Source organism: Lampris incognitus, chromosome 5 (genome assembly GCF_029633865.1).
Source record: "Lampris incognitus isolate fLamInc1 chromosome 5, fLamInc1.hap2, whole genome shotgun sequence".
NCBI classification, from domain to species: domain Eukaryota; kingdom Metazoa; phylum Chordata; class Actinopteri; order Lampriformes; family Lampridae; genus Lampris; species Lampris incognitus.
The window spans coordinates 23,584,458-23,598,949 of record NC_079215.1 but is presented as its reverse complement, the minus strand read 5'-3'; the positions used below and the strand labels follow the sequence as shown (position 1 = coordinate 23,598,949).

At 46.3% G+C, this 14,492-nt stretch overlaps 1 protein-coding gene across 1 annotated transcript in view; it reads left to right on the top strand.

Moving 5' to 3' along the window:
- The window catches only part of myo15ab (myosin XVAb), a 57,145-nt gene that overhangs the window by 24,711 nt on the left and 17,942 nt on the right, over positions 1-14,492 (top strand). Inside the window, 18 exon segments of the mRNA XM_056280436.1 lie at positions 356-440; positions 598-665; positions 806-873; positions 2,752-2,882; positions 4,924-5,019; positions 5,351-5,479; positions 5,663-5,769; positions 5,964-6,142; positions 7,125-7,197; positions 7,413-7,604; positions 7,797-7,879; positions 10,231-10,304; positions 11,469-11,586; positions 12,422-12,477; positions 12,984-13,394; positions 13,615-13,690; positions 13,999-14,094; positions 14,406-14,466. Of these exon segments, the coding sequence (XP_056136411.1) occupies positions 356-440; positions 598-665; positions 806-873; positions 2,752-2,882; positions 4,924-5,019; positions 5,351-5,479; positions 5,663-5,769; positions 5,964-6,142; positions 7,125-7,197; positions 7,413-7,604; positions 7,797-7,879; positions 10,231-10,304; positions 11,469-11,586; positions 12,422-12,477; positions 12,984-13,394; positions 13,615-13,690; positions 13,999-14,094; positions 14,406-14,466 (2,103 nt within the window).

Here is a 14,492-nt window from a genome sequence, read left to right as displayed (position 1 = left end):
TGTGTGGGTGTGGGTGCGTGGACTGGCACCCTGGCCAGGATATCTATCTGCTTTGCGCCCAATGCCAACAAGGACCCCCCCCAACTCACACACACACACACACACACACACACACACACACACACACACTCTCTCTCTCTCTCTCTCTCTCTCTCCCAACTTCCCAACCCAGACCCAGAATTTCATTCAGCAGTGAGAGAGAATAAAATGAAAAATTCATTTAACCAGTTCACCACTCAGCATTGACTCCGACTTCTTGCATCTGAGCCTTTTTGCTTCACCTCTGCTTACTTGTACCCATGTTCCTTATGTTTGCTCTCACATGACTACCCTGAGGCCCTTATCCTCCAAACAGGATGAAGTTTGTTCTCAGGAGGAAGTATCTTATCAGGCTCCGTTCCATGGTGCTGCTCATCGTTAACCGGCAGCGTTACATGAGGGTATGTCAGCAGTGTCTGCGTGGGGGCATGCAGTAGGTGTGTGGGGGTGTGCAATGGGTGGGTGAGGGGGGTGTAAATCTGAGGCCATTCTTGCATTAGCAAAATGAATGAAAAACAAATGCTTGAGTTAAGTGTGATACTTTTGTCTTTCTGTCAGACAGTGCTGGAGCCTGTAAGGAAGGCAGAGGAGGTGAGTGAAAGATAAAGAGATTATAAAGGAAAGAGGTCAAAGATAAAGGGGGCAGGGGGGCGCTTGTCAGGGTTGGGGATGGAGGGATGATGCCCTATCATTAGGAGAAGTGATATTGAGCTGGTTGAGGTGTAAAATGTGTATGCGTTTTGTGTGTGCAGGATCGCATCAACAGAGAGGTGGTTAATGTGACAACACTGCCTATCCCTGCTGAGCTGGCAGCCCTGCTGCAAGCGGCTTCAGGTGCTCTTTCATGTGCACACACACAAACACAAACACACCCACACAGATACACACAGGCTCACACACAATCCTAGTACTACTACTACTACTACTACTTTTGGCTGTTCCCGTGAGGTGTCGCCACAGTGGATCATCCGTTTCCATTTCTTCCTGTCTTCTGCATCTTCATCTGTCACACCAGCCACCTGCATGTCTTCCCTCACCACATCCATAAACCTCCTCTTTGGCCTTCCTCTTTTCCTTTTCCCTGGCAGCTCCATATTCAGTATCCTTCTCCCAATATACCCTGCATCCCTCCTCCACACATATCCAAGCCATCTCAATCTTGCCTCTCTCGCTTTGTCTCCAAACCGTCCAACCTGAGTGGTCCCTCTAATACACTCGTTCCTAATCCTGTCCTTCTTCGTCACTCCCAATGAAAATCTTAGCATCTTCAACTCTGCCACCTCCAGCTCTGCCTCCTGTCTTTTCATCAGTGCCACTGTCTCCAAACCATATAATATAGCTGGTCTCACTACCATCTTGTAAACCTTCCCTTTAACTCTTGCTGGTACCCTTCTGTCACAAATTACTCCTGACATTCTTCCCCACCCACTCCACCCTGCCTGCACTCTCTTCTTCACCTCTCTTCTGCACTCCCCGTTACTTTGGACAGTTGGCCCCAAGTATTTAAACTCGTACGCCTTCAACACCTCTACTCCTTGCATCCTCACCATTCCACTGTCCTCCCTCTCATTCACGCATAGGTATTCTGTCTTGTTCCTACTGACTTTCATTCCTCTTCTCTCCAGTGCATACCTCCACCTCTCCAGGCTCTCCTCAACCTGCACCCTACTCTCACTATGGATCACAATGTCAACTGCAAATATCATAGTCCACAGACACTCCTACCTGATCTCGTCTGTCAACCTGTCCATCACCATTGCAAACAAGAAAGGGTTCAGAGCTGATCTTTGATGTAATCCCACCTCTACCTTGAACCCATCTGTCATTCCAACCGCACACCTCACCACTGTCACACTTCCCTCATACATATCCTGCACCACTCCTACATACTTCTCTGCCACTCCTTACTTCCGCATACAATACCACACCTCCTCTCTCAGCACTCTGTCATAAGCTTTCTCTATATCCACAAAGACACAATGTAACTCCTTCTGGCCTTCTCTATACTTCTCCGTCGAAATTCTCAAAGCAAACATCGCATCTGTGGTGCTGTTTCGTGGCATGAAACCATACTGCTGCTCACGAATCATCACCTCTCCTCTTAACCTAGCTTCCATTACTCTTTCCCATATTTTCATGCTGTGGCTGATCAACTTTATACCTCTGTAGTTGCTACAGTTCTGCACATCACCCTTGTTTCCTGAAAATCGGTACCAGTATGTTCTTCTCCGCTCCTCAGGCATCCTCTCACTTTCCAAGATTATGTTAAACAATCTAGTTAAAAACCCCACTGCCATCTCTCCTAAACACCTCCATGCCTCCACAGGTACGTCATCTGGATCAACTGCCTTTCCACTCTTCATCCTCTTCATAGCTGCCCTCACTTACCTCTTGCTAATCCACCACACTTCCTGATTCACTATTCCCACATTATCCAACCTTCTCACTCGCTCTCGCTCTCTCGCATTTTTTTCACTCATCAGCTCACACACAATGATGGGTTTGTTTTTTTTAATTGTCCTCAACAATGTTTTAATGCTGTCTGTGTCCTGGCCTGTGGCTGTGTGTGTGTGTGTGTGTGTGTGTGTGTGTGTGTGTGTGTGTGTGTGTGTGTGTGTGTGTGTGTGTGTGTGTGTGTGTTTTTGTGTGTGTGTGTTCGTGTGTGTGTGTGTGTGTGTGTGTGTGTGTGTGTGTGTGTGTGTGTGTGTTTAGCTGGTGTAGAGCTCCATTCTGACTGCTTGGCATTGGTACAAGCTCCCAAGGTTCAGGTTGATCCCCAGCTGACCCTGCCCCTGGACATCAACAACTACCTATTTACTCATTACATACGGGCCATATTCAGGGTAGGGACAGACACAGACACAGACACACACACAGACACACACACACACACACACACACACACACACACACACACACACACACACACATTTTCATATTAGACATTAACTGAACTTTAAATAAGAATGGCAAACTTGCTTATCCAGATGTTGACTTACAGTCTAGTGGAAGATGGGATAGTCACGTTTTGAGAGGCTCCGCTTCCTCCTCCAAAAGTGTACAATTTAAGAATACATTACGCCGTGAGACTGTTGCAAAACTTGACAGTATTTGTAGATCCGCAACAGCGCCATTGGGGAAACCGAGTAAAACCAAAACTACTGGAGGAAAAAAAAAAAACTACAACGGACGAAACCAGTGGCGAAGAGAAAGCTAACAGCAACTCGATGGATGCAAGCAGCTATCAAGCTATCGGTCTTTTGGACTTGGGCCGTTTCCAAAGGCAACGCGACGCCGGGCGCCATCTTCCAAGGATCAGAGGCATTGTTTACGAATTAGCTAGCACATTAGCCATTGACTTAGCCATATATATAGACGTTACCAGAGAAAATATGTGATCTTAACGTTAATTTGAAAAAATATTTGATGTACTAATAGAGTTAGTAAGAAAAATCTGTGCTAACAGCTAACAACAATGATTAACGTTACAGGGAAGATGGCGGCTTTCCCAAAATGCAACGCGCGTGTGACATCAGGACCGAAAGACCGATAGCACTGGAAAGAGGCACCGACAGCGACTTACATCATTACCGCTATCAATCGGCTGAATCAAAAATATCGAAGTTCGAGTTACTCAACGCATCCATCGCTGATCTGAAACAGTCACTGAACGATGTCGACAAAGAATAACCTCAAATGAAGGTGGACTGAATGCGCATGAGACCCGAATTAAAAAACTGGAAGATCAGTTTTCAAAATGGGCGGAGGAGGCCTGGTCACTCAACGAGTGGGTGCATGACCTCATCTCGCGATCTAGACGACAAAACATTAGGATCATATGTGTTCAAGAGGATATGGAAAAGGGCAACCCTACAGACATTGTTTCGAAGTTTATACTAACATTACTAGGGGAAGAAAATTTTAGAAACACATTAAAACATACTTAACCTCCCAAATATGTATACAGACAGCGCAATTTTTGATAACCATGGCTTTAAACCATCCACTGTAGATTCTGTGTTTGCTTGCTGGAAAGAGGAAGGGGTGATGTATTTGAAAGACTTGTATCGGGGGGGGGGGGCACTTTCTGTCCTTCGAACAATTAAGGAAAAGATAAGATCTCCCAGCCTCACATTTTTTCAGATATCTACAGATCCGGAGCCTTATACATTCTCATATATCTACATTTGCAAACATACCACAACGTACCACAACTAATGTTAGACCAGGACAGAGGAGAGCAGTGTCAATCTTATACCGGACACTTAGTCAGGAAGTAGTTGGCACAGAAAGGTATAAAACTGAGTGGGAGACAGAAATGGGAGTACCCCTCACTGAGGAATTTTGGGAAACATGTCTTATGAATGCCCTGTGATGGCATGGCGGCCTGTCCAAGGTGTCTCCCCGCCTGCTGCCCAATGACTGCTGGGATAGGCTCCAGCATCCCCGCGACCCTGAGAGAAGGATACGTGGTTTGGATAATGGATGGATGGATGGATGTGTTATGAATATTCACCAGTAAATGCTAGACATAATCTGACACAATTTAAAGTAATATATAGGTTCCACTACTCAAAACTGAAAGTAAACAAGATGTAACCCAGTGTTTCAACATCGTGTAACAAATGTAAGAATCAAGCTGGCACCCTTACACATCAGTGCTGACATGCCCCAACCGCCATTCATTCTGGATTTCTGTTTTGAGTTTTACTCCAAATCATTTGACAAACAATGGGAGCCCAACCTCCTTGTGGCCATTCTGGGGTCTAGGAGTGAAAGGGATCATCACATTCCCTCAGTTTGGTGTTAGTCCAATGCTCCAAACATTGAGCTAAATCACGTTTATGCAAAGTTGCTTGTGAAAAATAACCGTATCTGTTTTAGGAGCCATTATTTGGAATGCAGACCACCCCGCTGGAAAACTCTCTAACCAGATTGGATGAAGAGCTGAAACAAGGAGCGCTTGATGTCTTCATTTTGGTAAAACATTTATATGCAAGACATGTACACTGAAAACATACAAGCACATTCATTTTACTGATGTTGGTCTGGTAGAAACTATTTTAAAATCAGTAGATCTAGTACATTTTCCTCACATTACAGCTGTACCTATGCATCATAATACAAGCTGATGTTTGATGCAACAGCTGACTGTAATTTTCTGATAGGAAAAAGCCTACTGGGCACCTATCCAAAGATGACTTCTCAGCATTATGGCTGCTAATGGACTGTTATCCTTACAACATATATACAGAAATAGGGAAAAACTTGACGTAATAAGATCTAAATCCGTGTATTTGCTTGTTTTTAGATCCTCAGGTTTATGGGGGATCCTAATTTAAACGGCGCTCAGGAGAACCTATTTGGGAACTACATTATCCAGCGAGGACTAGCCAATCCCTGTCTCCGAGATGAGATCCTGGCTCAGGTAGCCAATCAGGTAAGACCAAGTCCTGTCCCGACCCAGATAGAAAGGAGTCCTATAAAGACACCATCCATCATCCACACAATTGTTTAGTGTCATTTTTGCACTCCTTTTTGTTTTACGGAAAGTCCAGTAATCTCCTTCCTCATCCAAACCCTCGTCTCTTTTCCTTTTCACTTCTCTCCCCTGCCTCATCAGGTGTGGCGAAACCCAAACATACTCAATTCAGAACGTGGTTGGCTCCTACTTTGTTCCTGTCTCTCCGCCTTCCTTCCATCTCAGAGGCTGGCCAAATACCTGCTGAAGTAAGATACACAGTTACCGATAATGATTAGTTTTCATTATGTGCAGCGCAGAAGTTTAATGAAGATGAAAATATGCATTTGCTTATCATTTTTTCAAGCAGTGTTTGACTGTGGTCACGGCTGCTTTAATGGGTGTTTACATTTAAATGTTTGTGTGTTTGTCTTATGTGTTTGTATTCGCATTTTGTCTTAAGGTTTGTGTCTGACTATGGACCAGAGGGCTATGACTGTGTGTGTCAACACCGTCTGCTCCAGGCCCTGCAGCATGTCAGCGTAGCACCAGAGTATGTCCGCACCTATCCGCCTTGTTTACTGGAGTGGACTGCAAACCGCAAGAGAGCTCACACTGTGCTGCACGTACACTGTTTTGATGGTGAGAACGCACAAACATACATGCATGCGCGTGCATACACATACAAACACACACACACACACACACACACACACACACACGCATGCATGCAGTAGGGCATTTGAATGGATGATTTTGTGGTATGTGCAATGAAAACCCTTGTGCTTTAGTACGGTTACTCAGTGACCAGCAACACGTGAGTGTATATGCACTTGGCAGCCCCGGGTGCGGGTGTGTAATTGCACTTAATTGCTTTGACTGTGAAATAAATTGAGTGACAGTCACTTTTGCAGTTGCTTTTACTCGTCCCTTTTTTGTGGGGGGGATTTCCCCCTCCCTTTTTGGGGGGGTTCCCCCCCCCTTTTCTCCTCAATTGTATCCGGCCAATTACCCCACTCTTCCAAGCTAGTAAAAACAATTGCATTTTCAGAAATATTGCACAGATAGTATTTCACCTCGTGTATTATGTTTGGTTCTTCTGCTTTTCGTTTCTGTCCCAATCTCCCCTTTCTGGTGTTTTTTTCACTTGAGTCCTTGTTGTGTTGTTGTGTGCATCACTTTTCAGCACAGAGCTATCTGTCTCTCTCTCATTTCTTCCTCGCATCCAGCTAATCTGTCCTCTGGCCTTTTGGCAACCAAATTGAGGATTAAACAGCACCTGATACTCTGGCAGTGTCTCTATGTGAGTGTGTGTGTGCATGTATGTGTGTGGGGGGGTGTGTGTGGGTGGGGTCAACTTGACATTTTTATATGTGTGTATATATATAATGAATACAACCTTTATATATATATATATATATATATATATATATATATATATATATATATATATATATATATATATGCAGCTAAAGGTTCGTTCAAGGGACTCGTTTTTCATGCAATTAAAACATTTTTGATTTTTTTTTATCACATTTGTTCATCTGCAATGTTAGTTGAGCACTTGGTACATGACAGATACACTTTTTGAGTTACATGTAAAAAAATGTCCTCTGTCTTTCAGGTGTCTCTTTCCTGTGTCCTCTTCACTCCTGGACAACAGGAGAAGACCTGGCCAAAGACATCTTACAGCACAGGTCTGAGCCAAAAAAAACAAACAAACAAAAAACCCACAAGCACACAAAAAATTGGCCATATCAAATAAAAAAGGAATTCAAATGAAACAGAAATATGTATGTGTATGTTTCTATCTTTGGGGGGGGGGGTTCATATGAACAAACTTGTTTCTGTGTACGTGTATGTGGTTGTGAGTGTGTGTCTCTGTGTGGTGTGTTAATCTTTGTGTGTCTAGGAGTGTGGTAGAGGGCCGGCTGGGCTGGTCTGTGCTACTGAAGGAGCTGGCCCAATGGGTGGAGCTGGAGGGGTCAGACTATGTGCTGGATCTGATGTCTGACCTGGAGCTACTGGCCGACTTCCCCAAACACAGCAGCTACTTCATCATCTCTGCCCAGGAACCAAGCAGGGTTCGGCCCAATGCCAGCATGTAAGACACACACACACACACACACACACACACACACACACACACACACACACACACACACACACGCACGGACAAATCCTCACAAGCTGAGAAAGTTGAACCCTTCTTTTTCACAAATGTAAGCGTATAGTTGTAGATTTAAGTGCCAGTGAAGAGGCTATGTTTACTTGTGTTCATTTGTTGCCCCCATAGAAGCCTGTTGGGTGGTGGATTTGATAGGGATGATGATGTAACATCATCGGCCATACCTAACTCTGAAGGACCATACAGCCAAGGTACGTACACACACACACACACACACACACACACACACACACACACACACACACACACACACACACACAAACACAGACACACTCATCATCATCATCATCATCATCGGCGATCACTTGGGGTCGAGTATGACTGTGCTAGGTCCTTTTGGGTCTTCAGGTGGGCATAAAGACTGATCCTGGAGCTGCATATTTTGGAGCAATGTGGTCAAGGGTGTGAAGAAGTGGTTGAGGATGTGGTTTAGGCTTTTCTGGTAACTTGCTCCTTTCTGAGTCGGCCCTTGTTTTCAGCAGCATAGCGGAGGTCATGGTTGTAGCGCCCAGCACCCTCACAGAAAGCCAGTGTTGCTGGCTTTGCTTTTTCTACACCCATCTTCTCCAGTCAAGTTGGATGGAAAGGGTGGAGTGGAAAAGGCGGTGGTCAGTGTGGCATTCATCTTGCACTGATCATCACTCTGGTGTTAAATACCTCAGTTTGGTCTTTTTGACGGACAATAATGTAGTCAATGAGGTGCCAGATGTTAGACCGAGGGTGCCTCCAGGTTGTTTTAAATTTGTTCGTCTGAATGTGTTGAATGTGAAGAATGTGTTGGTGATGATTAGGCTGTCTTCGAAGCATGTCGCTAACAGCAGGATGCCATTGGAGTTTGTGTTTCCAACTCCTTCCTTGCCAATTATGCCTCTCCGCAAGTTGTAATTTCATCTCACTCTGGTATTGAAATCTCCAAGCAGGATTAGCTTAACCTCCTTGAGGACTTTGGTGAGAACATTGTCCAGGTTGGCATAGAAGGTCTCCTTTACGTCATCTTGTGAGTCAAGTGTTGGAGCGTATACACTGATGACAGTGATGCTTTGGTTATTTACAAGCGCCAGTTGTATTGTCATCAGGTGTTCATTGATGCCCAGAGGAGGCTCAGCAAGGTGGCAAATGAGGCTGTTTTTGATGGCAAAGCCCACATCGGGGATCATTGGCTCATCAGCTGCTTTTTCTTTCCAGAAAAAAAGTGTAAACACGTCTCCTATTTCAGCTGTCCTTGGTCGGCCAATCGGGTTTCAGAGAGTGCGGCGATATCAATCCGTAATCTTCTCAGCTCTCGGGTGATAATGGCAGTATGCCTTTCAGGTCGATTGCTGGATTGATTGTCCATGAGGGTTCATATGTTCCAGGCTCCAAAATATGTGTTTCTGTTTCTGACCGCATGGTGGTGATCCCTCTTGATGCGGTGGTCCAGACAGGAGGTATGAGACAGACTATTTTTAGGGCACTTTTTCTAGCCCCCTCCCCAACTGAGTTGAACAGAGTGGAACCTAAAGAGGGTTGCTCAGTCGTGGGTGCAGCAACAGCCAAGAAGCCCCTCTGCCTCAGTCCCAGGGCTTAGCAACTGATCATACACCCACCCCCTGTTGCCATGTTGTGGCTAGGGGCTGCCAGACATCACTGTCCTGCACCTCTTCCTGATCACCACAGGGCTCTGACCCAGGATGTTTACAGGTTGATCCCTGAGGGAGGACAGCTGCACGTGACAGCTTTTTACATGGAGTGGCTGATACGCCTGCAGCCACCACACAGTCCTTGGCAGGGGGTGGCCAGAGTCCAATGGAATACAGAACCAAGAAGATTGGGGACCACCCTCTGTTGCAACCTTCATCCGACTTCACTGGCATTGTGACCTGAAAACATCTTCCATCAGTTCCGCTGTTGAGGTCTTTGTTTGTTGTTCCCCCTTGACCTATCTGCCTTGGGTGACCTGACCAGGAGCCCAGCTCCGGACGGCATAGCTCTTGGGATCATTGGTACACACAATCTTCTCCACCACGGCAAGGTTGCGATCCAGGAAAAGACACACACACACACACACACACACACACACACACACACACACACACACACACACACACACACATAAATTTAAAAAAGCGTTCGTTTTAAATGGCCCATTAAGTTCCCATTTCTTCTCACCTCTTCTCGTCTTTTCTCTTCTCTTTTCTTCTCTTCTCTCCTCTCCCCTTCCCTTCCCTTCCCTTCTCTTCTCTTTTCTCTCCTCTCCTCTCCTCTCCTCTCCTCTCCTCTCCCCTCCCCTTCCCTTCCCTTCCCTTCCCTTCCCTTCCCTTCCCTTCCCTTCCCTTCCCTTCCCTTCCCTTCCCTTCCCTTCCCTTCCCTTCTCTTCTCTTCTCTCCTCTCCTCTCCTCTCCTCTCCTCTCCTCTCCTCTCCTCTCCTCTCCTCTCCCCTCCCCTCCCCTTCCCTCCCCTTCCCTCCCCTTCCCTCCCCTCCCCTCCCCTTCCCTCCCCTTCCCTTCCCTTCCCTTCCCTTCCCTTCCCTTCCCTTCCCTTCCCTTCTGTCCTCTCCTCTTAGATTTGGAGCCTCAGAGAGGAATTGACCGCTATCTTGATAACCTATTTGATTCTGTTCTCTCTGATGGAACTGAAGTAAGTCACACTACACACACACACACACACACACACAGCAGATATGTGGGACAGTTGCTGATATCTGATTGAAGTGCTGAGAACACTACTGTGGGTTACCTTGTTCGTCACGACAAACAGTCGATCACCCCACACTCGTATTTCCTATGGCAGCTCACTGACTGTAGTTGCATTACATCGCCGAGTGAGTTATAAAACAGTGATGCTGTGTGTGCTAACCACGTGAGTTGGATGACAAGATGCTTGTCCTTTATAATCATCATACTGTCAAAAGACAAATAGCGTTTATGACATGCAGCAGTAACCACATCAATTATCACACGCTATTCAGTTAGAATGACAAGGCAGCGGCAATCACAACGTATCCACAATTCATCACGATGGTGACGGGTGACAGCTTCTTCCCCGTAAACGAGAGGAGTTTGGCCATGCCTGACCTATCATTCCTCAGTTAGGAGGGAGGCACAGTGAATGTTAGCCATGCTATCGGATGTGGCTGACAAGAATTAGCATGTATCAGATGTGTTCGACAGACCTCTACTGCCCAGCAACCTATTACGTTACCCAGTTACCGTAACTGTCACAGTGACTAGATTGCCACGGTGATTTCCCACCCAGGCAACATGAGGATCTGCTTACGAGGAACTGACACTCTGGCAAATGAAGGGCTTACTATTTAATGAGACATGGCCTACATTACCACACACACACACACACACACACACACACACACACACACACACACACACACACACACACACACACACACATCTGATGGTAGAAGGGCCAGTAGCTGATTTTTGCTTGAAGGTTGGTGCACTTGAGAAAAGGGAATTCCTCAGCTCTGACAGCAAGACGTAGAATAATTATGTACTTTATTCACGTAAAAAAAAAATGTGTTGGCCTACTCACCTCATCACTGTCTGAGTCTTTCCTTTTTCCCTCATTTTTCTCTGACACTCCCTCGCTCACTCACCCATTCAAACGTGCACACACGCTCTCACACATTCATGCATACAAGTGATATAATCGCGTTTTAAAAATATGCGTTCATGTTGAAACGTAGCCCACGATAATTATGACTTGTTGAGTGTTGGGTGTTGGTCAGACAATGCCACACCTCCGATCTCATTCTGACTACCTCTCCCGACTTTCCTCTCACAGGAAGCGAACCTTGCGGGGAGACTGGTCACCAGGATGCAAGGAGCTGGGGGAGTTCGGGGAGGGCAGGGGGATAATCAGTCGGGGCAGAGCCCGTATTACCCCCCACCTCCACCTGGGGGTCAGTCATACACACAAACACTCGAATTCATGGGACTCAAAGGAAAATGCTTACAGTAACGTACTGGGAGTGCTCGCATACATCCTTAGCAATATAGTGCAATAAATAAGTACATCAAAACACTGTTTGTATGGGCGTCTGGGTGGCGTAGTGGTTTATTCCGTTGCCTACCAACATGGGGATCGCCAGTTCGAATCCATGTGTTGCCTCCGGCTTGGTTGGGCGCCCCTACAGACGCAATTGGCTGTGTCTGGGGGTGGGAAGCCAGATGTGGGTATGTATCCTGGTCACTGCACTAGCGCAGAGCGGGGGGTAGGGGGAACTGGAGGGAATAGCGTGATCCTCCCACGCACTTTGTCCCCCTGGCGAAACTCCACTGTCAGGTGAAAAGAAGCGGCTGGAGACTCCACATGTATCAGTGGAGGCATGTGGTAGTCTGCAGCCTTCCCTGGATTGGCAGAGGGGGTGGAGCAACGACTGAGATGGCTCAGAAGAGTGGGATAATTGGCCGGATACAATTAGGGAGAAAAGGGGAGGGGATTTTTTTTTAAAACAAACAATGTTTGTATCTGTGTTTGTATATCTAATTTTGCATGTATGTGTGTCTACACGTATGTGTATATTATCTGCAAATGGGGTGTGTGGTTTACGCAGCTGTCAGAGTCCTTCCCATAGGAGGAATAATGGCACCTCCAATTGCTGCAGTTGCACCTGTAACAGTGGGTGGGTATCCCCTATTAATACAAAAATGAAGAAAGTTCTGTCATTCTCCATCAGATGTCTTTCTTATTATCTGCTCTTCTCCCTTCTCTGTCTCGCTCTTTCTCTCCCTCAGATCCTCAGCAGGCTGTCTTGGCTCAGCAGCAGCAGGCCTTCCCTGTAAATATGAATGTATGCTCATTAAGAGCCCATTCTTATCCTGTGCTGTCATATATCTAGGCTTTTGCAAAAACGTTGATGTATAGCGCATAAACCGCTCTTTCAAAACTGTATAGAGACATGCTGGGTTAACCTATACCTAACCTTAACCCTGGATTTAACGACTATCTTACCTGGATGTTCTTAATATTCATATAAGGTCGAGATTAAACATTGGAGTCCAGAGAACACCCAGTGTGTCTTTGTACAGATGAGGAGGGGTACCTTGCATATCCTGTATCGACACGCTGGCAAAAGGGCCGATATAAGATGCCATGGGATGAGAATGTGTTGTTATTAGACTTGGTATATTATATAACAACTTTGTGTGTGTGTGTGTGTGTGTGTGTGTGTGTGTGTGTGTGTGTGTGTGTGTGTGTGCGTGTGCGTGTGCGTGTGCGTGCGTGCGTGCGTGCACACAAGAGAATGAGAGAAGAAAACAAGAGGTATCATGTACATGGTATTTTTTCCCATTTCAGGCCCAGCAGAGGACCATGCAAACCATGGCCATGGTCAGCAGCCCAGTGACGAGCCCCCCTACCTCTCCTCTCACAAGCCCCCCCATGAGTCCTTTGCTCCCGCACCCACCCAGCCCGTATGCCTCCCCGACCAGCGCCTACTCCACCATACCCCCCAGTCCTTATGCTAATGTTCCCCCTAGCCCCTATGCTAATATTCCTTTGAGCCCCTATGCTACAGCAGACATACCCCCTAGCCCCTATCCACCTGCTGCTCCCCAGACACAACCTCCACCTCAACCTCAGATTCAACCCCAACCACAATCCCAGCCACAGCCCTCTCACCGAGGCCTGAGAACTGAGCTTCAAACCAGGTCTACCAAAGCCAACAAGACTGAGTCAGCACAGCCTACATTTGAACCTTCTCCACAGGTCAGTTACTATGAGATTTTTTTAATATATATACATATATCTGACTCTGCAAAGTGTTGTCACAGGTAATTACTACATGTACAGCATTTGACAGTGTAATCTTTAGAACATTGTCTCTGCACTGTTAGCCATCAATAACGATCTCTATGCGTGATAAGCATTGAGTGTGAACTCTGAAATATTGTAGGCGTGACCTCCTCAATGACCTCCTCAGGTGCAGTCTGGTAAAGACAGTGTTCCCAGGAGAAAGGCTCCGGGCATCCCTATAAGCAAAGACAAACCAGCCAAGAAGTTTGGTAAGATAGCATAAAGGGGAGGGAGCGAGAGAGAGAGAGAGAGAGAGAGAGAGAGAGAGAGAGAGAGAGAGAGAGAGAGAGAGAGAGAGAGAGAGAGAGAGAGAGAGAGAGAGAGAGAGAGAGAGAGAGAGAGAGAGAGAGAGAGAGAGAGAGAGAGAGAGAGAGTCAGGTGTTGGTAATCCACGCGGTATTTGTGAGGACACGAGAGGAAACATTGGGAAATGACTTGCCTAAGCGCTTATTATTTATGTATGTTTTTGTGTCTGCATCCGTGTCTGTCTGCATTTGTGCTTCGTTTCTTGTTCCAGCCCCTGTAGTGACAGCTCCACCGCCCCCTACTGGAGAAGTGGTGAAGTCCTCTGCTCGAACGGTGGATCATATGGTCCCCAGCGAAGACATCAAAGGTAAATGGAAAGGTTGAACAATGTTGACGAATCCAACTGAATCAATGGCACCAGCCCTGCGTATTGTATAACTGTACGCTACACCATGTGCCCAATGTCAGATTGTGTAAGACTGACTCATCAAGATAAAATCGCACTGTTTTGGTTCACTCTTGCACCTCAATGTTTATAGGACAAGTGCTTTCTTGTAAGAATAGAAAAATCGGGATCGCTTGATTCGCACAAAAGTTAGTCGGCTGTGTGCATTCGACATAGTGAAACAAAATGCATCCCATAATTTCCTCCCTCCTTATTTTTTGCACATTATGTAGAAATCATCAGACGATACAACTCTCCATCTCCACCGCCTGACCCCCTGCCACCTGGCAAGAGGTGAGGTTACCACCAACACACAGAAA